At 40.4% G+C, this 27,668-nt stretch overlaps 1 protein-coding gene across 4 annotated transcripts in view; it reads left to right on the forward strand.

Annotated features, from left to right (window-relative positions):
* FRMD4B (FERM domain containing 4B) overlaps positions 1-27,668 on the forward strand; it is a 328,332-nt gene that overhangs the window by 282,152 nt on the left and 18,512 nt on the right. For all 4 annotated transcript variants that reach the window (XM_066350510.1, XM_066350507.1, XM_066350508.1 and 1 more), the window contains 10 exons: positions 829-912; positions 3,451-3,516; positions 5,861-5,918; positions 7,700-7,786; positions 21,654-21,730; positions 23,120-23,258; positions 23,734-23,875; positions 25,008-25,141; positions 25,242-25,361; positions 26,797-27,025. In XM_066350510.1, coding sequence (XP_066206607.1) covers positions 829-912; positions 3,451-3,516; positions 5,861-5,918; positions 7,700-7,786; positions 21,654-21,730; positions 23,120-23,258; positions 23,734-23,875; positions 25,008-25,141; positions 25,242-25,361; positions 26,797-27,025 — 1,136 coding nt within the window. The remainder of the gene's footprint in view (positions 1-828; positions 913-3,450; positions 3,517-5,860; positions 5,919-7,699; positions 7,787-21,653; positions 21,731-23,119; positions 23,259-23,733; positions 23,876-25,007; positions 25,142-25,241; positions 25,362-26,796; positions 27,026-27,668) is intronic.

The following is a 27,668-nucleotide window of genomic DNA, read 5'->3' on the forward strand; positions in this document are numbered from 1 at the left end:
TGAGAGAGAATTATCTTCCATACAATGCAGGACCAACTAGGATTGGGTTGTTTTACCTGTTCTCCCTTCTGTTAAATTTCATAAAGATCACACCCTTATTTTTTGGCAACCAGAATTTTGCCATTTTATAATTAGACAACATCTGACTTACATGGGGTACATTTTAGTTCACTTGATGCAGTTTTAGTGTTACCCTGGGTTTCAGTAGAAACATGTTTTCAAGTTTTCTATTCCAGTGATTTCTGCAGATGGACTATACTTGGTCCATTTTATTTTAGAGGTATAAAGAAATAACAGATGAGTAATAGGTCTATATAAACCTTTTTATTGCCATAATATCTATTATGAAAACTTGGTGATACTTGTGAGTGGTATTATGATAACCAGTATTCCAACATGGTGAATGTTATGTAGCTACTAAAGATAATTATGAAGTTAGAAGGTGGAAAAAGTATTAAAGAATGCTGTATAAAAATAGAATATGTAATGTGCACAATTATAATAATAATTATGTAATAATATAGATACATACAAGAAATATGTAATGGAAACAGTTGCCAAGTTATGAGAAAAATAAGAGAAATGGGGTTAAGGTAGTTTAATACAATTATTTTAATTCTTTTTGTCTTTTTACACTTCAAAATATCAAATGACTGGGGGGGCTGTCAAATTAGAATCTATCTCTATTAGAGACCAAAGTCTTATGTGTGGTGACAACATTTTGAAACAGCCTAATATGCTATAGCTATTTTTCAGATTTTATCTGATTACTAGATTGGATAATATTTTTGGTAACAATGACTGACATTACTGTATTCTTCTTTTTAGTGATGAGAATGCCAGGAAAGATTTAAAGACACTACCAGCCTTTCCAACCAAAACTCTTCAGGAGCACCCGTCCCTTGCTTACTGGTAAGCCAGAGCAACATAACAGGTGACCCCGTTTTCAGAGCCTCCATTGAGAACTGCATGAGTTTCAGGAAATTAAAAAATATGTAAGTGAATTGCCCATCAAATGTGTCAGAGTAACTGTAAGGACTGTGGTCCTTTCAGTGAAAGGATCTTATCCAAGTTCTCTGTAAATCCTTGCAACATGATCGTAGTCATTTGTAAAGAACAGCTGTCTGTGTGCCTTCGTGAAGTGAGTAAAAAGCCTGCAGAGTGTGCTTTTAAGTGAACATCATGCTCAGTGTGTGTGAAATCCGTGTGTGATAGGGCAGAGTGCAGTGTAAGTGGAATAAAGTACAGATTTCCTTGAACAGAGGTTCTCCTAGAACCAGAAATGACCGAGTGACCAGCGTTTCCTCTATGGCCAGAAATCATTGTATATTTTGAGTTACTTTATTTGTTGGTATTTTAATGAATACATAGTACTCATTTACCATATAACATTTTTTTCTACAAAAGTACTTTTTGTCCCATAAGTTACTTACATTCATTCCCTTTAAATATATTTTCCTTGGTTTAAGGCTCCGAATCCTGAAGATGATTTTTCTTCCCACTAAAAAAACTAATTACAAAATAAATATTCAACATTAATAGCTTTTTAATATGAAAGCAGGAATACATTTTCCAAATAAGCAGCAAAAATGAATGCTAAGGCTGCATTGCATCCTGAATCTGGAAGCGTCTCAACAAATCATGATTAAATAATAATTTCTTAAGGGGGAAAAAAAGTCCGATTATTATTGATTACTGGATAAATAGAGAGAAAAACATTTACCATTCTAGTTTATACTTGAAATATGACTTAAAAAGTTACCTGTCTGTGGACGAGAGTGTGGTGGTTATGGGGGGGGGGTGTTTTTCAGATGTTTATATAAAACATAAATTAAAAATCATGAAGAGGAGAAGGGGAAAGGGGAGGGGCACAAAGAAAACCAGATAGAAGGTGATGGAGGACAATCTGACTTTGGGTGATGGGTATGCAACATAATTGAATGATAAGATAACCTGGACATGTTTTCTTTGAACATATGTACCCTGATTTATTGATGTCACCCCATTAAAATTAATAAAAATTTATTTTAAAAAAAAGGTACCTGGCCCTGGCCGGTTGGCTCAGTGGTAGAGCGTCGGCCTGGCGTGCAGAAGTCCCGGGTTTGATTCCCGGCCAGGGCACACAGGAGAAGCGCCCATCTGCTTCTCCACCCCCCCCTTCCTCTCTGTCTCTCTCTTCCCCTCCCGCAGCCAAGGCTCCATTGGAGCAAAGATGGCCCGGGCGCTGGGGATGGCTCCTTGGCCTCTGCCCCAGGTGCTAGAGTGGCTCTGGTCACGGCAGAGCGACGCCCCGGAGGGGCAGAGCATCGCCCCCTGGTGGGCAGAGCATCGCCCCTGGTGGGCGTGCCGGGTGGATCCCCGTCGGGCGCATGCGGGAGTCTGTCTGACTGTCTCTCCCTGTTTCCAGCTTCAGAAAAATACAAAAATAAAAAATAAAAAAAATAAATAAAATAAAGGTACCTGTCTGATATTAGAGTACAATAGCTGACTGCCAAAGTGGCTGGATTTCAGCCTATTTATCCCCTTTTCAAAAGTCAACATTTTATCCTAGGACAATATCGAAGGGTTTTCCCCCAAAGCAGTGTGTCCCAGAGTAATGATAATAGAGTGTTTTAGATTGAACACAGACTCCAGAAGCAGTTTTTTTGTTTATTGGTTTTTTCTTTGTGTGTTGTTGTTTGTTTGTTTGTTTGTTTAGAGAGACAGAGAGAGCAAGAGAGTTGGAGATAGAGAAAGGAAGGGAGAGAGTGGGGAGGAGATGAGAAGCATCAACTCGTAGTTATATCACTTTAGTTGTTTATTGATTGCTTCTCATAATTACCTTGACTGGGGGGCTCCAGCCGAGATACTGACCTGTTGGTGAGCCAGCAACCCCGCACTCAAGCTGGTGACCTGCACTTAAGCCAAATGAACCCTGTCCTCAAGCCAGCAGCCTCAGGGTCTCAAACCTGGGACCTAAGTATCCCAGATGGACACTCAATGCACTGTGCCACTGCCAGTCAGGCCAGAAGCAGCTTTAATTCTTTCTAAATCTTTCTGAATAATTTAAGGAACCTGTCTTTAGTACCTAACACTTGTTTATCTCTCTTTACTAACATTATTTTGTATTTATTATAATTCATTCAGTTATGACAAAGAATATTAATTTTTCACCTTATAAATTGATGTTTATTTTTCTAATAAAGTTGTTAAAATATTAATATATATAATGTAGATATATTATATAAAATATAAATTAAAAATCATGACAAAGTAGGCAAATGTCTGAGGTTAGAACCCTTCAGGAATCAATGTCCTACAGAAACTAATGTCAGCCAGCTTCGTCCTCCCAAACAGGTCTGTGAAGGCCTTCCTTCTTCGTGTTTCTCAAGTAGCCATCCAGTAATCTTGTAATGAGTCTGGATCTCATATAATCATGTATTGCCAACTTTTCATATCCTTGTTTTACAGTGAGGACAGAGTAATTGAACATTATCTGAAAATCAAAGGTCTAACTCGGGGTCAAGCTGTGGTTCAGTAAGTATCTTTCTTTCCTTTTTGCTTAGATATGATTTTAATGTCTTCTGTTGGCAGAAGTCATCTGAAATGTGTTCTGTTGTGTGGATTGTGTGTATGTAGTCCTCTCTGATTAGAAATGTATTACCATGAGTTTTAAAATGTCTTGGCTTGTTCCATACCTTGGTGTCATCAGTTCAGATGCTGTTAGCGCCAGGCAGGTAACAAAATGAGAAATGTAGGCAAGTGAGGGAATGGCAGGACTGTGGTGAACTGAGAGCTTTTGCCCCGAGTAGGTGCAAAGCTACTCAGCTTCAACATTTAGGCATAATGTTACTAGATTGTATATTTTTTAAGAAAAGCTGGAATTTCTGATTTTTAAATCCCATTTTAAACATTCCAAAGTAATTTTAGTAGAATGTGAGCCAAACAAAACCTGTGTGGAGACCGTATCTGGTTTACAAGTCTGTGACCTGCTCTGGGTGGAACACAGGCGTTGGTGTTGGATAGAATCTGTTTTCTTCAAGCTACTAGAAAGGCTATACTGATAGAGTTGTGCATTCTCCACTCTTAGAGTTACTGTCCATTTATTAGGAATAGTTCACAAGCTACATTAAAATCTTAAAATTATGCAAAGTAAATTTATAATTTTATAATGATAAAAACTAAGATTGCATTATTGCTAAAGTAGTTATAGAATAACTTTTATGGCTGTAGAAGATTTTTTGGTGGTTTTATTTTCAGGTTTTAAAACAGATTTTGTTGTTGTTGTTGTTTAGCTACTGAATGTAGCTCAAAGCATGTGAGAACTGCAGTGAGCTTGGAGACTGCTATTCCCGACACCTCACCTCTTGCACTAATCTCCTTTTATCGTGACACACCTTCTGTGATCTTCAAGGTAGAAATCGGAGGTTAGCAGTCCTGAAGTTGAAAGTTGAATCCTTGACAGTTTAACTCGTTGTGCCTGTTTAAATAAATAACAGGTTCCCTGAAGGATTCCAGTTTAGGCTGAGTGTATTAAGAAGTATCCTTAACCCTGGCTGGTTGGCTCAGTGGTAGAGCGTAGGCCTGGCGTGCAGCAGTCCCGGGTTCGATTCCCGGCCAGGGCACACAGGAGATGCGCCCATCTGCTTCACCCCTCCCCCTCTCCTTCCTCTCTGTCTCTCTCTTCCCCTTCCACAGCGAGGCTCTATTGGAGCAAAGATGGCCTGGGCGCTGGGGATGGCTCCTTGGCCTCTGCCCCAGGCGCTGGAGTGGCTCTGGTCGCGACGCCCCGGAGGGGCAGAGCATCGCCCCCTGGTGGGCAGAGCGTTGCCCCCTGGTGGGCATACCGGGTGGATCCCAGTCGGGCGCATGCGGGAGTGAGTCTGACTGTCTCTCCCCGTTTCCAGCTTCAGAAAAATACAAAAAAAAAAAAAAAAGAAGTATCCTTGCTTAAAAGCAATCTTTTTATTTCCTCCTGATCATTACCATTGTGTCTCCAAATAAGAGAGCATCTTACTTGGAAGTTAAGGCTCCAGGCTGAAAATTCGACTCAATTTGTTCTAATCCTGGCTGTGCAGTGTAATTGCTGTATGACCTTGGCACATCTACCTGACCTCTTATATTTATTTAGAGGTAGGCTATTTGGTTTTAGAAATTATCAAATTATTGAATACAAGTCCAGAGCAATTAATTTTCAAATATCATGAATAAGTCCACTTGTATGAAGCAGGAACCTCAGTCCTTTGTAGGCAGAGAGGCAGTCTCATATAATTCGTCCTCTCCATCAAGTCTCAGAGGTACGCGGCCAATACTTGCTGAATTAAAAATAGCAAATGGTTGTACCATTGCTTTCACTTTTATTTTTGAGGGGAACGGGCATATTTTTATTTTTTAAAAAAACATCAAGTTTTTATACAATAAACTTCACCTTTATTAAGTGTATATTTTGAGGTTTGAGGTTTGACTTAGGAGTTGAGTAAATATTTCTAAGTTTACCACAATCAATACATGGAATAGCTTTATTTTTTACTTGTTATGAGAATGACCTAAAAGTTAATTCTTGGTGCTTTGCATTATTAGGTAAAAAAATACTTGCATAATACTTGTATAATATAGTACAATATATTTCTAAGCCTTAGAAATCTTAATATGCAGAAAATAACACTTCCTTTAGCTTTTTGAAATTGAAAATTTGTAAGTAACCTTCTAACATTTAGATAAAGTAAACTATATTACTCCCAAGGATGGCTTATTTTATTTCTACTTTAATCGAGGACATGGTTATAATGAGGCAAATAAATACAAGTTGTGTTTTTTTAATCACTTTTCCCAGAAGGGCTCTCTTTTAATAAGAGGTTATAATATATATTTATTTTCACAGGTACATGAAAATAGTAGAAGCTCTACCAACTTACGGAGTCCATTATTATGCAGTCAAGGTAATTACTTACACAGCAAAACTCTCATAATGCCCATGTTATTCAGTGAGAGTTAGTGAACAATACCCACTTTCTAAAACCAGTAAGTCAATATGCATGTGTGTGTAAATTATCCCTAGGCATTTGAGCATTGAGAATAGGGTTGATTTTTCTTTAAAAATGAAAGCTTAATTATATCGTTAATTTTTAGCAAATTAGAGAGCACATTTTTGCCAAATACTAGCTATGTTCAATTGTTTTCCCAGAGCCTCTGTTAGTCCTAAGATATTCAGATCATTCTCTTTTGGCACACCTGTTCCATCAGCTTTTCTTACTTTTCTTTTTTCTAATTGTTTATCTTTCTAATGCTATCAGAAATTCACTTGATAGTGACTTGTATGAGAACCATGCAGTCTCCTGTCATTTCAATAGCTTCATAAAACCCCCACACTTTTACAGGATTTGCAACACCAATTTTTAGTCAGTATGCTTTGTATTTGTGTAGTGTTTTTCAGATGTTTATAAGCAAGAAGAGACTAAGAAATGTGAGATAAGAAATAAAGCAGATTTAGAAAGGAGTGTTGTTTAAAAGAGGAATAGTTTTATGATTGTTCAATATTGAGTGACTTCAAATTCTGAAAATGTTTGCAATTCAAATGGTGGGAAATTGGATAATAAACACCTGCATAATGGGAACACCCTGTACTAAAAATAGGTCCTAATGCAACTTTAATTTCTCCTGATTCTTTGTTTGCATATGGTTATATGTTTCAGCCTAAGTTTTTTCCCCCCATGTCAATACATCCTTTGCTTTTCAAGACCTAAAAGATAGATTTCTAGGCCCTGGCTGGTTGGCTCAGTGGTGGAGCATCGGCCTGGCGTGCAGGAGTCCCGGGTTCGATTCCCGGCCAGGGCACACAGGAGAGGCGCCCGTCTGCTTCTCCACCCCTCCCCCTCTCCTTCCTCTCTGTCTCTCTCTTCCCCTCCCACAGCCAGGGCTCCATTGGAGCAAGGTTTGCCCAGGCGCTGAGGATGGCTCTGTGGCCTCTGCCTCAGGTGCTAGAATGGCTCTGATTGCGGTAGAGCGACGCCCCAGATGGGCAGAGCATCCCCCCTGGTGGGAATGCCGGGTGGATCCCAGTCAGGTGCATGCGGGAGTCTGTCTGACTGCCTCCCTGTTTCCAACTTCAGAAAAATACAAAAAAAAAAAAAAAAAAGATAGATTTCTAAAAATAAATTCTCCCCTCCCTATATGTACCTCAAAAGTGTTATTCAAACTCCAGTCATTGAATGTACAGTTCTCCAAGAGTTTTCAATATTCCCATGTTTCCTGTTGAGTGTTTTATAAACATGAGAATTTGGAACCACTTTTTGCATCTTTGTAATCCTTTGGGAGCTTCCCTGACCTTTATAGCTGGTTACTAATCAAGAGAACAAAGAGCTTTTCTTCTTTCTCTCTCTCTCTCTCTCTCTCTCACTCTTTTAAATAGATAATTGGCTTTGTACTTTGGCTTAATTCTTAGTTGAATTGCTTACATTTTATTTCTTCTCCAACTGTTTAATGAAAATTGTTTAATGCTTCATTCTTTTGATGATATTAATAGTATTAGTCTGTTTTTGACTTATAGATTTTATTTGAAGAAAGCATTTTAATAACAAGTTAGGTTTCTAAGTACTGTTTTGTTTACCGAGGCAGCTCTATTTTGGCTTGCTTATACTTGTTAAAAGATGAAGCTGGCATTACTTCACCTCCAGAAGACTTAACAATTAGGTCTTAGTTCTCATGCTTTTCCATCTTCCAGGATAAACAAGGACTTCCTTGGTGGCTTGGAATCAGCTATAAAGGAATTGGCCAGTATGATTTACAAGATAAAGTGAAACCTCGGAAAGTAAGTGTGAACCATTTGAGACACTTAAGAGAAGCTTGAGCTGTTCTAGAGGTGGGAAGATTGCTGTAAGGTACAGCGAACAGTCATGGGCAAAGCACTTTTAGTTAGTCAAGCCATGGATTCAGAGGAGCCTCAGGTTAAGAGTGAAATGTATGCACACAGACTAACACTGATCACAACACAGTTCACAGTTCACAAGAAGGTTTCTACCCAAAGTTAGTATGAACAGGACGATGCCATCTCTTTTATAAATTTTATATCTACACATATACATACAGATACATATTTACATTGGATCGGTAAACAGATTAATTGTAAAGACATAACCAAAATTTTTAGTGTTGTTACTTCATAGTAATATGGTTATGAGTAATCTCTTTTTATTACCCTTGCTGTTTTTGCTTATCTTTTTTCCACAATTTTCCACACTAAACATGTCTGCTTTTTGTAAAGAAAAGGTTTTATGTGCTGTTTAGTAAAGGGTCACACTCTATTGGGTTTGAATCTTCCAGAGCTAATAAGTTACATTATTTTCAATTTGGAGTTTGATTATAGAGCTGTTTCTCTCAACCCAAATACAAGCGAACAATACATTTTTGCATATGTAAGAACCAATGGGTCCATATAGATAACCATCTGGCTGTCCTAGCCTAGTCGGTATTATAGGGCCATAAAAGTTTACTCCTGCTGCCGGGTAGGTTTGCCACTCTCCCTGTGCTCTGCTGCCACCAGTAGGAGTCCACAGCACTGAAACAATGGCCTATAATAACAGACGTGGCCTGGCTCCTGCATTATCACAGCCCGAGAGCCTGGCATTCAATAACTTCTATCATGTCTGTCTGACCCTTGCATTAATGTGTTTTAGGAAAGCAGCCCTATTCTTCATAAAGTTAGCCCTTGTGATTGTACCACAGGCTCTTCATCTAAATGTCCTTTCAGCTTCAGTCAGTACTCACAATCTTTCTTGGAGCTAAGAGAATAAGTTTCCCTTTTCTCCCTATTTTGTGGTGGTGAAATTGATGCAAACACCAAAAGGTGGGCTGGGGCCAGCACAGTCCCCTTCTACTGTCTAGCCAGCTCCCTGGGTCAGATTAGTTGGGCATTGAGGCTTACCCAAAATTATCACTAAAAATATTAAAGCATTATTTAACAATAGGCTCTGTTGAGTGAGAAACAGTACGAGAACATGTATGTCATCATACAAGGCCGTCTCTGTCAGCCCTTTGACCAAGATCAATTGAAGTAAGGAATACTTGAAAATTTGCTTCCAGGACCAAATTAGAAATGAGGGCCATATAATTTTTTCAAAAATTTTTTTTTTTGGAAGGACTTTATTTTTTTAAGCAAGGAAATGTTATAATCAAATTTACATGTTAGAAGAATCACTCTGGGTAGAGTATGGAGAACTGATTGGAAAGGGGATAGTGATAGTTGGCGAGAATCCTCAAATATTTTTCAAAATTATTTTTATTCATAGTTATGTATTTTCATTTTTTACCAAAAGTTATAAATATTCACTGTAATAGAAACCAGAAAATATAAACACTACAGAAACATGTCAGTAAGGGCAGGAAGTCCTTCTGCAGCCCTTGTGTCACCCCATGAGGACCAGGGTCAAAGGAATGCTATGAAATGGTTCAGTTAGACCTCATCAGTGTATATATGAAGCTTTCACAGAGAAAAAGAAATCTGACAATGTACACTCTTCCATACCCTGTCATGTTTCTTTGGGTCACTTATTCACAGGTGTCTTTTCTCTCCTTGTAAAGCTGCCTTGTATTCCATTATGAGAAAACATGTAGGGTGTTTAACCAACTCTCTTTTGATGCCTATTATTGTGTTTTTCAATTGGGGGAGTGTGGGCCAGAGCTCAATTCCCACCATGGAAATAAGTAACCCCTAGTTCATCTATTTTACGAGATCCAGTTGTGTATGGCCTATCATATCTTCTTAAGGATAACCTAAGTTATGTTAACATTTTTTGGTAATATATTTCTCCCCTTAATTTTACTTTAAGAAATACCATTCAGGAATCCTGCTAATTTTATGAATTTTGCCTGTAAAATATAACTTAAGTTGACTCACAAGTAATTTCTTAGCTAATGTGCCTTGATAAAACTGAGATTCCCACAGAGTACTTGCTTCCGCTGAAAACAACTAGGCTTTCCCCAAACCCGGTGACAGAATGTGTGCAGTAAACAATGCGATCACTCGCTCTGGATTGCTCATGACTCACAGGCCTTTCTTTCCTTTCACAGTTTCATAGAAATTGGTAAATATTGTTTGACACTGATCATAATCAGGTGTGCTTGTTCATTCCAGAGTCTAGACAAAGGTCAGAAGCCACTTCCTTTTTTCGATTTGCAGAGTTTTCCTGTTTCATTTACGAGACATGCTATACAGCTCAAGAAACGGTAAATGGGCCATCATGTGTTACTCACGGCCCTGCCTTCCCCTTCTTGTTACTAAAGCCAATGTCTGTGCTGTACTCTTGTTTGCCTCCTCCTTTCTTCTTCTGTTAAATCCAACAATGGGTTTTGCTTCCATATCTTTATTTTTCCACATCCAAACAATTTAAGGATTTATTGGAGGAAGTCCCTGTCCTGGCCCAGTTGTCACAAATGAGAAAATGCATCATTTAAAGGGCCATGAGAGCAGACGTATAAAAGGAGGACCACACTTCAGCTGTTTCCACGGACCTGTGCACGTAGCAAGTTACCAATGGCTGGGCACAAATGAGGGTCAAACTGGCAAACTCCAATGAAACAAAGGCTGGAACGGGCAGCCTTGAACATGCTCAGCCTCTTGAACCACATGCCTGCTGTGTTATAATTATATGACCTGAAAACAGGCCAGAAGGAGGAAGATTTGCCAATAATAAGAAAGACTGGCTGATGCCAAAAGGCTGTTTTGCAAAGGGGTTGGTCCAAGATCCACAGGCCAAGTCCTTCTGTCCTTTTGACTCAATGTCTACCAATTATAGCTTATGAATGTTGGGGCCTGGCTTTGTCTTACGTCCCAGAACATTCAGCAGGTGCCCTTCATGTATTTGACTGTAAAGCTTTTGCTAGTCATAGGACCACATTGCTTTTAACCCTGTATGAGAATGATGAAGGAAAGACTTTGGGAAGGAACCCAAAGCCTGTCTCTGATGTCTGTTTACTGTGTCACCTTGGGCATGTTGTTCCATCTCTCTAAAGACACAATGGTAATGCCACCAAGTGCATAGGGTGGCTATAAGAATTAAATGAGATTATATTTAGTGCTGTGCCTGATATACAGCTATCACTTGATAACTGCTAGTTGTTAGTGAGGCAGAGAGACAATAAAGAAGAGTAGAATAAATCGTCTTGGATCACTGTTTGGATAGAAAAAGACCCAACATCACTACAAACCCATAACGCTTATGTTCCAGCTATTAGTCCAAACTTAGATTTTTTGTTTTCAGAGACTGGTAAGCACTCAGCCTCTCCCAATTTTTAACAATAATGCCCTAATGCATTGTGCAAATTAAAAGAAAATTTTAAAATTCTGAGATAGAAAACACAAAAACTCAGGGTATTAAAATTTTATGTTGTAAGCAATTTTTCTTTTTTATCCTTACTTTGTACATAAAATATGACATTGCAAACTCTTATGCAATGTGAAAACACACCAGAACTCAACTGAATTTCAAAAATAGAACATTTGAAGTTGAGAACAATGAAATTTTACTTTAAAAAGAAAACATGAAGACTTGTATTTTTTCTAGGTTTTATTGTCATTCAGTACCCCCAGGAAAATGTCTGTTCTTCACAAAGAAGCTACGCTGGGTCAGTGGCTGATTAAAGTATATGTCATGACTGATTTGTACCCCTCTGGCAAGTTATTTCACTGGGAGACCAGAACCAGTCAGAGATGAGAGAAATGAAAATGGCATACTAGTCAAGGTGCCATACACAGATGCTGGTGGGATAACTGCCTTTCAAGATCAGTATCTCTCTGCATTCTAACAGGCTGAGAAAGTCTTGTCGTCACCCCAGGGCTTTTCAGGGTAGAGGAAAGCTTCTCCGCTTTCAGTTAACTGATTTTTTTTAAACTATTGGAATTCCTAGATGCCTAGAGCCAGATGAATTAAGTAACAAGCACAAATGTCTTTCTGTTTTTTTTGTTTGTTTGTTTGTTTTTTACAGAGGCAGAGATAGACAGGGACAGACAGACAGGAACGGAGAGAGATGAGAAGCATCAATCATCAGTTTCTCGTTGCGCCTTGCGACTTCTTAGTTGTTCATTGATTGCTTTCTCACATGTGCCCTGACCATGGACCTTCAGCAGACCGAGTAACCCCCTGCTGGAGCCAGCGACCTTGGGTCCAAGCTGGTGAGCTCTTCGCTCAAGCCAGATGAGCCCGCGGCGCTCAAGCTGGTGACCTCGGGGTCTCGAACCTGGGTCCTTCCGCATCCCAGTCCGACGCTCTGTCCACTGCGCCACCATCTGGTCAGGCTCTTTCTGGTTTTTTATCAGAAAAGTACAGGGTCATTTCTAACCTCCCCTTGCGTTTTCCACAATGCCCACATCACCATGCATCTCGATTGGAATGCTACCTTTTTTTTTTTTAACTTTTTGTAATTTATTTGTGTTTTTGTTTCTTTGGTTTTTTTATTTTGAAATTAAATTTAATCAGGCCCCAGCTGGTGGCTCAGGGGATAGAGTGTTGGCCCATCATATGGATGACCAGGGTTTGACTCCCAGTCAGAGCAAACAAGAGAAGTAACCATCTGGTTCTCTTCCCCTCCCTGCCCTCTTCTTCTCCCCTACCCCTCCCACAGCCAGTGGCTCAATTGGTCCAAGTGTGGTTCCGGGTTCTGAGGATAGCTCAGCTGGTCCAAGTGCCTAAGCCTCAGGTGCTAAAAATAGTTCAGTACTCTAGCATCAGCCCCAGATGGGGATTGCTAGGTGAATCCTGGCAGGGGAGCATGTAGGAGTCTGCCTCAGTATCTCCCCTCTTCTTACCTAAAAGAAAAATTAATAGAGTAACATTGATTAATAAGAGAACATAGGTTTCAGGTGAACATCTCTATAGCTTTTGAACTATTGAATATATTGTGTGCCCATCACCCAAAGTAAAATCATTTTCTGTCACTGTATATCTGTTCCTCTTTACTCCTTTCCCACCAATCCTTCCCCCACTTTTATCTATGTCCTTGATTCTCAGCTTTATATCCCACCTATGTGGAATTTGTATTTGTCCCTCTTGCTGCTCAGATGCTAGATGAAGTTAACTGTGCGCTATTTGTTTGCACTTTTCCCATCAATTCAAAACACAGTGTGGTGTGGAGGGAAAAAAGTAAATCACCAAATATCAGCTAGAGACTGGTCCATCCTGTTGGTAAAGTGTATAATTAAGCTTCAGCCACACCAATAATCAATCTGATTGTTAAAACGTTCTGCAGGATCAGTGGGAAGAAAACGCAAATCCTATAGCTTGGTTTGAAATAAGAACCAGTCTTGCAGTCTGACGTACTGGGTGGCTGACCTGGAGCTGCCACTGAACCTTTCTGGGCCTTTGTTTTCTCAACTGTCAAGTTCAAATAATTCTGTCTAATCCATGTACTTGAAAGATCATTCTGAGGACCCAATGAACAAGTGAGTTTCTTCACTGAGCAGATATTTTCCATTCACACTGTACTCTGTAGGAAGTTTACCAGGCAGCCTCAGTATTTCTCTTCCCCTTCTACAGTTCATCACAGTTAGAATTTTAAGCAGCTCTTCTAAGACAAGGAACTCTCAGAGTATTGGTTGGCCATTGGTGAGTACCCATTTCCATTTCTCAACCAGCAGGCAAATGGAAGGAATCCAAGGCCAACAGCCATATTATTTATAAAGTCACAGTTCTAACTGAAAGGGAGGCTGGGGAGGGCCATCTCTGGGTGGCCACAGCAAAACCTTCACGCAAGGTGTTCTGTTACTAAAAGGAAGGAAGAAAAGTGGATTCTGAAGGTGATAGTAGTTTTTGTCACGCTGTATTGTTTACTTTGAAGGGTTGGGGAGCTTAGTGAGACACAAGCAAGAAAAGACTTTTAAATTTGGAAACAAATGAGATGGCAGGACAATAATGAGATCAGGTGGAGAGCATTTCGTATGTTCAGGGACGGCCTCTGTGAGAAAGGTGACGTTTAAGTTGATACCTGAGAGGTGAGAAGGAGCCAGCCTTGTGAGGAATGGGTTCATGTTCTAGTGAGAGCAGAGTGCACGCTGAGGGGAGGGCGTAGGCCCCTGCAACCGTGAGAGGAGACCACTGAGGCTAGAGCTTAGAGTAATCATGTTCCCTGTAGAGAATGAAGATGATGTGTGAAGGTGAGAAATGCTATTATTTAACATTAATTTGTATTTCTAGGCACTTACCAAATGGCTGAATTGTTGGCACATCCAGAAAATGAAAGATAGCTCTTTAATAGGGTTGACTAGTCCAAATGCAGAGAAAACCCAAATAGTACCTAAAGCATTGTGAAAACTTGTTCCATGAAGGGGCATAAATGTGATATTTTCTTCAGTGTATGCTTGTGACTAAAGATTGCTTTTGTTTTGATTCATTCAACCTTCAGGAAGAAATTTCTAGCAAGACAGTGCAATGTACCAATTTTATTTTCCCCCCCGAAATTTATTGAGCCCATTCTGTTTGCAACGGCCCTGTGCTAGTACTTCAGATTCTTTATCTTATTTAAGGAAAAAGCCAAGTCTCTGTCATCAAGTACCTGACAATCCATCTGGAAAGACAGATTTTTGTTCAAAAAGAGGGACTTAGTTGAGAATATTTAATACCCCAGACTAGGTTCCAAATCATGAGAAGGGATGCCAGCTGCAGGGGCTGGTGACTCGTACCCCGAGCACTCAGTGGGTGCTCCGCTGCACAGCCAAGCAGCGAGTCAGGGACCAGCCCCGGACGGTTAGAGATTCAGCCACAGAGAAGGTCTGGGGGAATGACACCCTCCAGATGGTCAGGTGTTTATGTTATGCATTTCCTGGTACCCAGAGCTTCTTCATCTAACTTTTTCAAAAATACACAGAATGTTTTACTCTGTGCATTTAAGATGTGATGTTTTATGTGTGGAAAGTTATGACATCACATCTGAAAAAGTAATTTTCACGACCTGTGTGCCATTTGGGTATGTTAAGAAACTTGAGTTCGGCATAACTGATACTGTTAGCAGGGTCTCTCTGGTCTGATCCATTGTTGAAGTCCGTCTGATAGGAAACATCTGCCTTTAGAGAACAATCTGAACAACCATTTCTTCCTAAAGACATTGCCTAGTTGAGAAAAATAAAACTCCAAACTTCATTTTTTTAGAGCAAATATTTTATCTTCCTCAGCACTATACTCCACTGACCAAAGCATAGTTACATCACCAAAAATTATCCTCTGAGTCAGGGGTTCTGAATTCTGCACTTTTGACATCTGGAGCCAGTTAATTCTGTTTTGAGCGCTAGCCTCCCCCACAAGATGCTGGTAGCACCCTCCCCTCCCGTGTGATAACCAAAATGTCTCTGGACCTCTCCAGATGTCCCGGGGGCGTGGAGAGGGCTGGGAGTGGTGCAAATCCATCTAGTAAAATGCCTGGACTCAGAATCCTCCTCTGTAAATGCCAGAACTGCTGCTTTTCCTTCCCAGGAGGTACAAGTAACTGTGAGTTACTACTTTGTTCTGTCTCTTTGTTAACATAACAAACGTCCACAGAGAACTCTTCACAGGTGAGAGGCAGGGTGGTGAGCTCTGGGGTTTTTAGAGCTTGGCTGAGCCTCACTGTGAATCCCAGATCTGCCCCTGTTTAGGTATGTGACTTTGACCAATTTACTTAAACCTCTCTGAGCCTCAGTTTTCTCTTCTGTAAAATGGGACTAAAAGTAGTATCTACCCTTTGGGTTGTTGAGAAGACACAGTCTCAATCACGTAAACATTGATGGATAGAAGGGTGGCTGGGTGGACAGAGGTAGGTCACTTTGGCTTTCTAAAAACCCATAATCTGGCAAAATTCTATTTTTGTGGTATCACAGAAGGCAAACAGACCAAATAGCTGCTTTGTGAACAGTATATTTATCAAGGTTAACTTTTTTTAATAAAAAAAGAATAAATCAATAACATGATTTTGTTTTCTTCAGGTTATAGTAGGGAATCACCATATGTGAGTTATTGATGTACAGTCATACACTACGCTGTGACTAGCCACAATTTAGTCATTTTGAGGTGAATTTGCAGTTAAATAATAGTTAAACTATGAGTGCTGTTATTAAAAAGAAAAAGCCTCTGATGACATCTTTCCTGCCCCTACTTTTAAGTGGTGTCTACTTTCAATTTGTTAAAATAAAAAGACAGTTTGATCCTTTCTGTCCGAGGCTTTTTCTTGGCCTTTCATTAACACAGGAGGTCCCGGCGGCAGGTGCACACACTCCTCAGCATTTTTGTACCTGCTGGGGCTCGTTCCCAAGACAGGAGGGAGCTTGCTGCCGGGCACCTCCCTGCAGGCAAGTCGGCCCCGCCCTTTCCTCCTCCTCTGTGACCTCCAGGTTGCAGGATCAGTGGGCACATTTCCTACCTAGAGGGTGTGTTCAGAAACCACCGATGAAATCAACAGAAACACAGCAGATTTTGTAGAGGCTGAAACTGTCAGAATTGGAAGCCTGAGAGGTAAGGTGTGTTAACAGACTAATTTGGCTGTTTCTCATCAGCAGAAAGACAGATATGGATCCAGACAGCTAGTTCTTACTCTGTTTCAGCTGTTAAGTGGTTCTCCTCCCTCTGCACAAAGGCTTGATAAAATTAGGGATTGGACTGAGAGTCCTTGTAACAAATACCAGTAACTTTATCACTTACCAAATATTTATTCTGAGCCAAACACTGGGCTAAGTGTCTCAAAAACATAATCTGACTAGACCTTCCAACAACACTCTGAGGCAGGCACTGTTGGTCCCACTTTACAGATGAGGCAACTGAGACTCAAGAAAGTTAAGCAACCTGCCAAATAAAGCACAAGTGATGGAACAAGAATGCAAACCAAGGCAGTCTGACTTAGTCCAATTGGTTCAGGTACACCCCGCAAGGCAGGGGACCTGGCCATTGTTCGCCAATAAGAACAGGACCTCACACACAGAAGGTGGACAAGAAATATTTGTTGATTCACGAAGAATGAGTAAATGACTCCCTGAGCTACTAAAGGATGCATCACCCTGTCTCCTAAAAGTCCCTGTGTTTTTCCTTGTAGTCTTTTTTCTCAAAGTTTGACAGTAGTTTCGGGTATTTAGGAACCATTGAAATTTTGGGATGGGAATTGGAGAAAGATGATTTCTTCTGGTTCTTTAATTCTATAATAATAGATCTAACAAAATAAATGATTTTAGTTGTCAAGAAAATGGCTTAAATATTCAAACCATGCATTTCATTAAAAATGTAATATTGTGTGGCAAATTATTCTAAAACCATCAACTTTCTTTACACCAAAGGATAAAGGGAATTTATTCTGATTACAATATTTTGCATAAGTTCACTTTCAAAATAGGGTCTCGTTCAGCTTTGGTTTTTTGCGTCAGTTTTTTAAAACTTTGATATTTTCTTTTTTAATCAGAAGGATTACTGACTGTAGGATATATTCTCTTCCTGTTGTAGATTTTTTATTATCTCTTTGTTAAGGTCATTGTTCATAATGCTCCTCTTTTGCTTTTTCTATTTTTTTATTTTTATTTTTTGTATTTTTCTGAAGCTGGAAATGGGGAGGCAGTCAGACAGACTCCCGCATGTGCCCGACCGGGATCCACCCGGCATGCCCACCAGGGGGCAATGCTCTGCCCATCTGGGGCGCTGTTCTGTTGCAACCAGAGCCATTCTAGCGCCTGAGGCAGAGGCCATAGAGCCATCCTCAGCGCCCTGGCCAACTTTGCTCCAATGGAGCCTTGGCTGCGGGAGAGGAAGAGAGAGACAGAGAGGAAGGAGAGAGGGAGAGATGGAGAAGCAGGTGGGCATTTCTCCTGTGTGCCCTGGCTGGGAATCAAACCCGGGACTCCTGTACACCAGGCCGACACTCTACCACTGAGCCAACAGGCCAGGGCTTATTTTATCTATTTATTTATGTTGCAGTCTCAAAAGACTATTATTTCATCTGTTGTTATCTACTTCCTTCTTTTGATGCTGAAGGGCACAACTGATCATTCCAGATGAGGGAAGGGTAGAAAGAAATCTGGCAGGTCTACTTTATAGTTTTATTTTCATCATGTAACATTTCCACCATAGATTCTAATAACAGCACAATTTCCATCTTATAACTACTAGTGAGTGTCACATAAACAACAATAAATACTAATAAATGATTGTTATTATGCTTGTGTAGTGATCACTTTAGAATACAGTCTAGTTTCATACTCTCTAGTGACAAGGCAAATAGAACTTATTTCTTCTTTTAAATCTACAAGAGTGGTAGTTTTGGCTTGGATAAATACTGTTTTTGATTTTAATATGAAAATTACTAATGTGTTTGTGTATACACACATATGCATAAATAATACATAGAAGGGTCTTGTCCTACCTTTAAGACATCATACCTGGTAATAGTTCTACACTATATGGACACCAGTTGTTCAAATAATAGAAAATTTGCTTCCTTCTACCTTTGAACCTTGACTCTTTCCTCAAATGCAAAATGGTTTCTTTAAAACTCTTCATATTTTAGGTAATTTAGAGTACTCCTTATTATATGATAGACCGTTTCTCTAATGTAGAGACCCCAACAAATCAGGTTATCCTGGTTAATGTGTCTTTGACCAATTTCCTCTTCTCCTTCCGTTGGTCTGAAATCTCTGCATGATTTTGACGGGGGCGTGGAGAAGGTTTTTATTTATCCTTTAAGGAAAACACTGCAAAAAGGAAGGGAATGAAAATGAGTCAGTTGCCTGCTGTGTGCAGGGCTCTGTCCTAGGGGTGCTGCGCGGTGATCTTTCCGGAAGTGAAGCACGTGACCTCAGCTCCGTGGCCACTTTCAGTTCCACCCTGCCTTTCTGAAGTCAAGAGCATAAAACTGATACAATACACAATATAAGAATGGTTTCAGAACATTCAAAGGAAAACCTGGCCTGATTTCAACTGCCAGCTGGATCTACTCTCACTACAATTAGCAGCCTTCTCCTAGCAACCCCAAACATTGATAAGAACCATAATGATAATAAGTGTCTCAAATAGAGGCCTCACAGCAGGTGACGAGGTGGACATCACACTCTGTATAAAATAGACCTGTGTTCATTTTATGTAAGCACATTATTTTAATTTGAGAAATTTTCATTTCTTTTACATTTTTAAAAAATACAGGAGTACCTAGAAAATGACAACATGTACATAATCACTTAAATTGACAATTACTGATATTTTGTCATATTTACTTCATCTTTTTATTAGTAAAAGAAACAAAATATTGCTGGTAATGAAGTGTTCTGTAGCACTTACCCCTTGTGCATCTCCACCCTAGGGGCATCCCTGACCCAAATGAAGTGGGTAATTTCAATTCACTGTTATAGACACATATATGAAATCACATTTTGCATAAACTTTTTAAGATTTCAGGAAGGGAAATGGCTTTGCCTTTCAGATGTAAAATCTTGTTCCCATGACTTCTTTTGCAAACCCAGTTGCCATCCACTTATTTCAAATTCTTAAATCCGCAGGAGTGCCTTGCCTTCTGAGTGGGGTTTTGCTGGCCGGCCTGCTTGCTCTCCGTGCAGGCACAGGCTGAAGTGAGGCAGAACGCTGGGCTTTCACTTTGTAAGAGCTGGGGGCGGGGTAGCTCTCAGAGATCGTGTTTCAAGTCCAGCCCTGGTTTTTATGTGTGTGGGAATGGGCGCCCAGGAAAACGCGGCTGCGCTGTACTGTGGCTCTTCCTGTAGAACCTGTTGTGCCCAGGGTGAGTGGCGGGGAGAAGTGGCTCCCAGGGCCACCTCCCTGAAATCTGTACCTGCGTTTAGAGCAACTGACTTCCCAGGAATATCGTCTGAATCCACACCATACACCACTTTAAAAAGTTAGTCTCTTCTGAGAAAGTCTGCTGGTGAGAACTTTGCTCTCCCCACCGGTTGGTCGGAAGAAAGAGTGGAACTGGGAGGTGTCGCCCGATAAGAGTTGCTGATGTCAGTCAGTCCTGTCGGCTGTGGGAGGCTCACTTTGTGAAACTTGAGTTACACCTAAGTGTCTTATGAAACTCAGTTCAGAACTCACCAGTGCTGCTGTCTGGCAGGGGATGTAGAAAGAACCTTAGGATTTTCCCTAACATTTTTGCCCCATTTTTTGGACCCTCTGGATGAAAAGGAATGAAAGCCTCAAGTCTACGGACATTTTAGGAAACCGGTATGTAGCTTACGCTTGAATGACTCCTCCATCCTGGGAGAGTGTGGTGTGACTGCAGTGTGTTCTTGGTGTGGGCTGGTTTGTCTCTGTTAGGGATTGTGGGTCTAGTTTGAAAACGTTTGTCTCCTGGCTGCCTGTGCACAGGACCCTTAAACCCATACTGTTCCTTTACATGAGGTTTACATGTTTGTGAAACACCTTGGTTGCTGAACTTTAGGAAATGATTTTACTGATAGTGCACTGTGAAGAAGTTATTTATGTAATTAAAACGCTCTTTAAAGATTCTCTGAACATAATTTTAAAAACCCAGCCAAAGCTGAATAATGGGATGAAATCACTATGCTATTATTTCCCTAATAATCAAGACTAGGGACTGGGCAGAGGAATTTTATGAAGTCCAAGTTAAAAGACAAGATGAGCGTGACCAGGTGGTGGCGCAGTGGATAGAGCGTCGGACTGGGATGCGGAGGACCCAGGTTCGAGACTCTGAGGTCGCCAGCTTGATCGCGGGCTTCTCTGGTTTAAGCAAAGCTCACCAGCTTGGACCCAAGGTTGCTGGCTCGAGCAAGGGGTTACTTGGTCTACTGTAGCCCCACAGTCAAGGCACCTATGAGAAAGCAATCAATGAACAACTAAGGTGTCGCAACAAAAAACTAATGATTGATGCTTCTCATCTCTCCTCGTTCCTGTCTGTCTGTCCCTCTCTCTGACTCTTTCTCTGTCTCTGTAAAAAAAAAAAAAAAGACAAGATGAGGTTCAGGTTAGCACAGGTATAACATAAGGGGCCAGAAAATACAGCTGGGCACACTGAGCTCTGGGAACGAGCTGCTTTTTACAAATTACATGGTTTTCAAAAGCACATTGCTAGTCAAGTCTGTTTCACCCATCAGACTGCAACACCCAGTGCAGCATGAGACTGTCAGCACTGGGACTATAGAAGTGGACTCTGTTTACAGGGACTGGAGGTGCCAACTCAAAAACCTAATGTGCAGCTCCCATGCCCTCTCCCCTCCCCCCCTCCAATGCCTGGTTTCTGGCCCACTTAGGGGAACACTTAGGCAAGAAAACTGTTGTCATAGAGAATCACTCCTGCTTGGGGTTCTGGCTTACTTTCACTTTGCTTTCTTTGCAATTTAATCTGTGGTCTTCCTGAAACATCCCCTTGAATATCTTTCCGTTTAAATATGACAACATCTTTGATCAGTGGGTATGCGATTACTGGAATCTATCAGGATTTTCTTCCTTATTCTTTTATTTAGTTGAATCACAGGAAAAATAGTATGCATGTTCTCCACAGTTGCCTAGTTTTATGGTTCAAGGAATTGTTGAAGATTACTGTCAGAAGGAGTAATAAAATGGTTTCAGGTTGTAGTTGGTTTAAGGACTGTATCACATGTTCATGCTTGATCTCAGTGTACCTTCTTGATTATTTGATTATTAAGTTGATTTCTAGATTTAGAAAAACAACATTAATTAAAGCTGTGTGGGTTTTGTGTTTTCTAAATTTACTAGCTATTCCAGTGGAAACAGCTGGAGAACTTATATTTTCGTGAGAAAAAATTTGCTGTTGAAGTTCATGACCCACGGAGGTAAGGCTCACAGTTTGTTCTCTGTGTGGTCCTGGTGACTTTATGAATAATGCTATGAACATTCATGTGCAGTTTTTACATGGACATGTATTCATTTCTCCAGGATGTATACCTGGGAGTGGGACTGCTGAGTGAATGGCTAATCCTTTCCTTGACTTTTTGAGGAACCTCCAGGTTTACCAAAGCAGCTACAGCCATTTTCCATTCACACCCAGGAATGTATATGGGTCCATTTTCTCCACTCCCTCCCTAACACTTGTTATTTGTAGCTGAGTTGTTTTTTAACAGTCATCCTGGAGGTGGGAAGTGGTGGCTTATTCTGGTTTGGATTTACATTTTCCTCCTGACTGGTGATGGCTGCGCACCCTCTCATGTGCTCACTGGCCTTTTCTATGTATTCATAGAAATGCTTAATCAGATCCTTTGCTCATTTTAAAATTTGGAATCACTGATCACTTTATAAGCCAGCTGCCAAGTTATCAACATTAATTAAAATAAGGACTATAGTTTCTCCAAACTCTTAAGAAGAATTCTCTGTCAGTCCTCAGTGGTTCTTCAGATACATTTATGGGTGTTTGGAGGTCGGAAGGATAGGGAAAACAGCCCTTAAAAAGATGACTTGAGCCTGACCTGTGGTGGCGCAGTGGATAAAGCGTCAACCTGGAAATGCTGAGGTCGCCGGTTTGAAACCCTGGGCTTGCCTGGTCAAGGCACATATGGGAGTTGATGCTTCCAGCTCCTCCCCCCTTCTCTCTCTCTCTCCTCTCTCTCTCTGTCTTTCCCTCTCCTCTCTAAAATGAATAAATAAAATAAATAAATAAATAAATAAATAAAGATGACTTGAGCTCCTCCTACAAAGAACTTTGGCCCCTCCCCCTCTGCTCCCCCATCCTTCTCGCTGTCACCCTGTCCTCCTTTTCATCTGGTTTATGTGTAAGGAGCACTCTGGACCAGGTTTGGACTTACCTACTTTCAGACATTATTATGTTCATCCTCTGATAATGTCTGAGCTGGACAAGTCTATCGAGATTTGAGATGCTCTTTCACCTTGAGAAAGGCGCTGACCACACACATCTTTGTCTATAAAGTATGGTCACATTTATTCTTGTTTGTGATGGCTTTAACTGTTTTTAGTACAGTGTCTAATTTGACTAGTTCTTATCTGCTTTTGAGAGTGTGTATGTGGTTTTTAATACACTGGTTTTACAAAGAGATATGACCCAGGCGTGATTGGATGTGTAATAAAAGGAGAAAATCAGAACCCTGTCAGCATAAGAGTGTGGCAATGTACAAACAATAAGGATGCTTTGTTATACTACTCACTGGATACATTTTGTGCTGTGCTGGGGCCAGAGGCAAATAATTTGAATGCTTGTCTTAATCTTTCAGGATTTCGGTGTCAAGAAGAACCTTTGGGCAAAGTGGCCTCTTTGTACAAACCTGGTATGCAAACTCTTCTCTCATCAAGTCCATCTGGGTAATGGCAATTAGTCAGCATCAGTTTTACTTGGACCGGAAACAAAGCAAAGTAAGTGACTGGAAGAGGTTCTAGGAATATACTCCCATTTCTTTTTCTTTCTGTTCAAAAGATAAGCATTTTCAGAAAAGAGGCAAGCCCATGGGTTTTTATTCTTGTAGTTTTTTTTTTAACTTTACTACCAGCTGTTTTAATATTTCATACATTTAAAAAATGAACACTATATAACCTGATTCAAAAGTTCTGAGATTTGGCCAACTTTTTGGCACGCAAGTATGTGCACACTGGTGACATTTTAAAGTTAATGATTGAACTACACTGTAAGAAAGAATCATGCCTCATTATTAATATGTTTAACTACAAAGCTTAAGTCTTGCTTTTTTTTCTGGTGTCATTTTAGTATCGGTATAAAAATCCTAAATGGTCCTCCATTTTGACATTTTTATTCTATTGTAACTTAATCATTTTATTAATTTGAGATAGGTTTAATTGAGTGAATTCCATCACAATATTGTATACCTTTTAGGCAAAAATTCCTTCAGCCAGAAGTTTAAACGATATCGCAATGGATTTAACAGATATGGGAACACCAAGGGCCACCAAGCTGGTTACTCTGGAGGCAAAGAGTCAGCTCATCATGGCCAGCAACGGCAGCTTAATCTCTTCAGGTAACAGTTTGGGATTAGAGAGGCAGTCTTTGGTTTATTTCATGTTTTTTGTTGTTGTAAACTACTTTTTTTTTTTTGACAGATAGAGTCAGAGAGAGGGGCAGATAGGGACAGACAGACAGGAAGGAAGAGAGATGAGAAGCATCAGTTCTTCTGAGCTACAGCAGAGCGAGTGACCCCTTGCTCAAGCCAGCGACCTTGGGCTCAAGCCAGCGACTCCTTGCTCAAGCTGGATGAGCCTGTGCTCAAACCAGCGACCTTGGGGTTTCGAACCTGGATCTTGTGCATCCTAGTCTGATGCTGAATCCACTGTGCCACTGCCTGGTCAGGTGTAAACTACTTTTAAATGCATCTTTCAACCCATTATCTTAGGAATAAATAAGCATATCAAAATTACAGTATGCAATAGTTTTGAATAAAATGTTTAAACTATTTTGAAAAATATAAAATTAAATTGTAAATAGCTAGGTTACATAAGTAACACCAGCTGCAAAGATAGTGAGTGCCTAGAAAGGACATTTTTCTCCACATAAAATCTATCAGCTTCTTTCCCCCCCCCCAATATTTGGTTTTTGATATAGACAGTTGTCTAATTCTCTATTTAATATAAAGTCATATGTAATTAAAAGCTTTGAACGTCTCCCCCTCTCTAGTGATTGATGCCCCAACCCCTGTCTGTACAGAAATTCTGGAATCTTTTATCACTAAATATACATAACTTCACTAAAATGAATTTTCCCATTAAAATCCCATTGCCAGCTTGTGAATCAAAGGCACAGAACATTCCTTTGCCTTGCTTGCTTGCTTTCTAGAAGAACAGAATCATCTAACCTCCTTACTTGCTCAAAAAATTAATTTTTTGGAGGGGTGTGTCTAAAACATTAAGCATTTTATTATTGCTTCTAAAATGACTGGGCCAAAATGCAAAAGGCACATTTTATTACCAGGCTATGTTTGATGCCCAGAAGCATGAGAAAATGTTCTCCAGTTTCCTTTTATTATATTCAGAAACAAGGAGAAAAGAAAGAAACTACTATTTAATAGCAGGTTTGGCTTAAAACCCTTTGTTCTTTAAACAGGAAGGAAACATTCCTTGTATAAACCTTCCCTGCCCTTCTTCCTATTCCCTCAGGTTCTCAAGACTCAGAAGTTAGTGAGGAGCAAAAGAAAGAGAAAATCCTTGAACTCAAGAAGAAGGAAAAACTGTTGCAAGAAAAGCTCCTGAAAAAAGTCGAGGAGCTGAAGAAGATCTGTTTGCGAGAGGCTGTGAGTGTCTTCTGCGTTGGGAGTAGGGGGCTCTTCAAATTGTGTTTGACAGCTCTGGCCAGTGTCTATCATCCCCTCTTGATTCTGTTCCATTCGGCAGGAGCTCACAGGCCAAATGCCAAAGGAATACCCGCTGAGCATAGGTGAGAAGCCCCCTCAGGTCAGAAGGCGTGTAGGAACCACGTTCAAGTTAGATGACAACTTGCTGCCCAGTGAAGAGGTATGAGCACCAGCTCTCAGTGTTTCTATACCAGTGAGACAGAAAAGCTGTCCATTGAGTGTGGTTGATTTGTTCCTTTGGTTTTTTGAGACACTGCTCTGCTTTTTATCTCACCAGTTGAAAGTGATAATGCAGACCAAATTGAATTTTTTGTATTATGCACAGTTCAATTAAAATTGTTATTTCTCAGTACGTTACTCTTCCAAACATAGAGAGCATTTGACAAACACCAGATGTTTGTAAACTGAAAGACATAAGAATTAAGAACTCTGACATTAGGCTCTCCACTAAAACTAAGCAGCAGCCTTTGGCAAATACTTTTCCCTGTTTGAAGTTTTAATTCTCAGATCTCAGTTTCCTCATCTATAAAATGGGAGTGCAATGCAAGGAGCATTCAGTGATGACATATGTACAACACTTGGTTACAAGAAAGTCAAAAGATGTGTTAGCCCAGGGGTCCCCAAACTTTTTACACAGGAGACCAGTTCACTGTCCCTCAGACCATTGGAGGTCCGGACTATAAAAAAAGCTATGAACAAATCCCTATGCACACTGCACATATCTTATTTTAAAGTAAAAAAAACAAAACGGGAACAAATACAATATATAAAATAAAGAACAAGTAAATTTAAATAAACAAACTGACCAGTATTTCAATGGGAACTATGCTCCTCTCACTGACCACCAATGAAAGAGGTGCCCCTTCCGGAAGTGCGGCGAGGAGCCGGATAAATGGCCTCGGGGGTTGCATTTGGCCTGCAGGCCGTAGTTTGGGGACCCCTGTTTAGCCAGTATAGAATATACTTTCTCATTGCATGTTATCAGACAGTGTGACCTTACTCCTGTTTCTTAGAGAAAGCCATTTGGCTTTAGAAAATGATAGCAGTTTCTATCAATAATAGAATGAGCTTTGCTGTTTATTGAGTGCTTTCTGTATACCCAGCTCTGAACTAAGAAATGCACATACACTTGTGTAAGGTAGATGCTATCTTCATTTTACAAATGAAAAAAAATCATTAAAAAAATTAAGCAGCATGTCCAGGATCATATAGCCAAGAACCACCAGAAAGAGGACTCAAACTCAAATTTATGTCTCTAAAGCTATGCATGTGAATACAACTTTCTGCCTCTCTGATTCTTGGGTTAAGAATCTCTTCTTGAAAAATATGATCTTTACCCAACCCACTGAATGATGAAAGGCTAGTCCCTTTCTTGAAAAGGAAAGACGTAGAGAAGTTTATGTAAATGGATGGATGAGGGAGGTCTTGTCTCTTAGATTAGTATTTGTGAATACCTATGCAGTAAAACTTAGAACGATTCTATTCTCAAAGAGCACATGATTTGAGAATGCACTAGAGGTTTGATTGATTCCTCTGAATGTGAGAGTGACTGTATGTGTCCATGGAAATAAGACTATATCATTGTGTAAATTCAGGATCCTGCTTTGAGAGACCTGGAGAGCAACTTCCTAATACAGCAAAAGCTGGTTGAAGCTGCAAAGAAACTTGCCAGTGAGCCAGACCTTTGTAAAACCGTGAAGAAAAAACGGAAGCAGGATTACACGGATGCAGTGAAAAAGCTTCAGGAGATTGAAAACGCGATAAATGAATACAGAATTAGAGGGGGAAAGAAACCTAGCCAGAACAGGACAATAATTTTACCAGGTTAGTAGCAAGTAAAGTTTTTTTGAGTCACATAGTCAACACTCTTGACGGTAACAGGATTAACAGTAACTTTCTTAGGATAAAAATGGTTTAGAATTTCAATCTTACAAGCATGTAAACTTGATCTTCAGTGACATTCTCACTATTGTAATAATGCTATACTACTGCACTGCTTTAGTTTTCAGGATGAAAGAGCTTTCACAACAATATTGGTTCATAATAAGACGACTCGCCTTTAACTGGTATCGTTGCAAGAAATATATTTGACTACACTGAGTATTGAGAGAGCTTGGTCCGAGAGAGCTTGGTCCCACCCACTGCTTTCCTAAAGGTGTTCTTTTTTTTTTTTTTGCATTTTTCTGAAGCTGGAAACGGGGAGAGACAGTCAGACAGACTCCCGCATGCGCCCGACCGGGATCCACCTGGCACGCCCACCAGGGGGCGGCGCTCTGCCCACCAGGGGGTGATGCTCTGCCCATCCTGGGCGTCGCCATGTTGCGACCAGAGCCACTCTAGCCCCTAAGGCAGAGGCCACAGAGCCATCCCCAGCGCCCGGGCCATCTTTGCTCCAATGGAGCCTTGGCTGCGGGAGGGGAAGAGAGAGACAGAGAGGAAGGTACGGTGGAGGGGTGGAGAAGCAAAT

Source organism: Saccopteryx leptura, chromosome 10 (assembly GCF_036850995.1).
Source record: "Saccopteryx leptura isolate mSacLep1 chromosome 10, mSacLep1_pri_phased_curated, whole genome shotgun sequence".
NCBI lineage: Eukaryota > Metazoa > Chordata > Mammalia > Chiroptera > Emballonuridae > Saccopteryx > Saccopteryx leptura.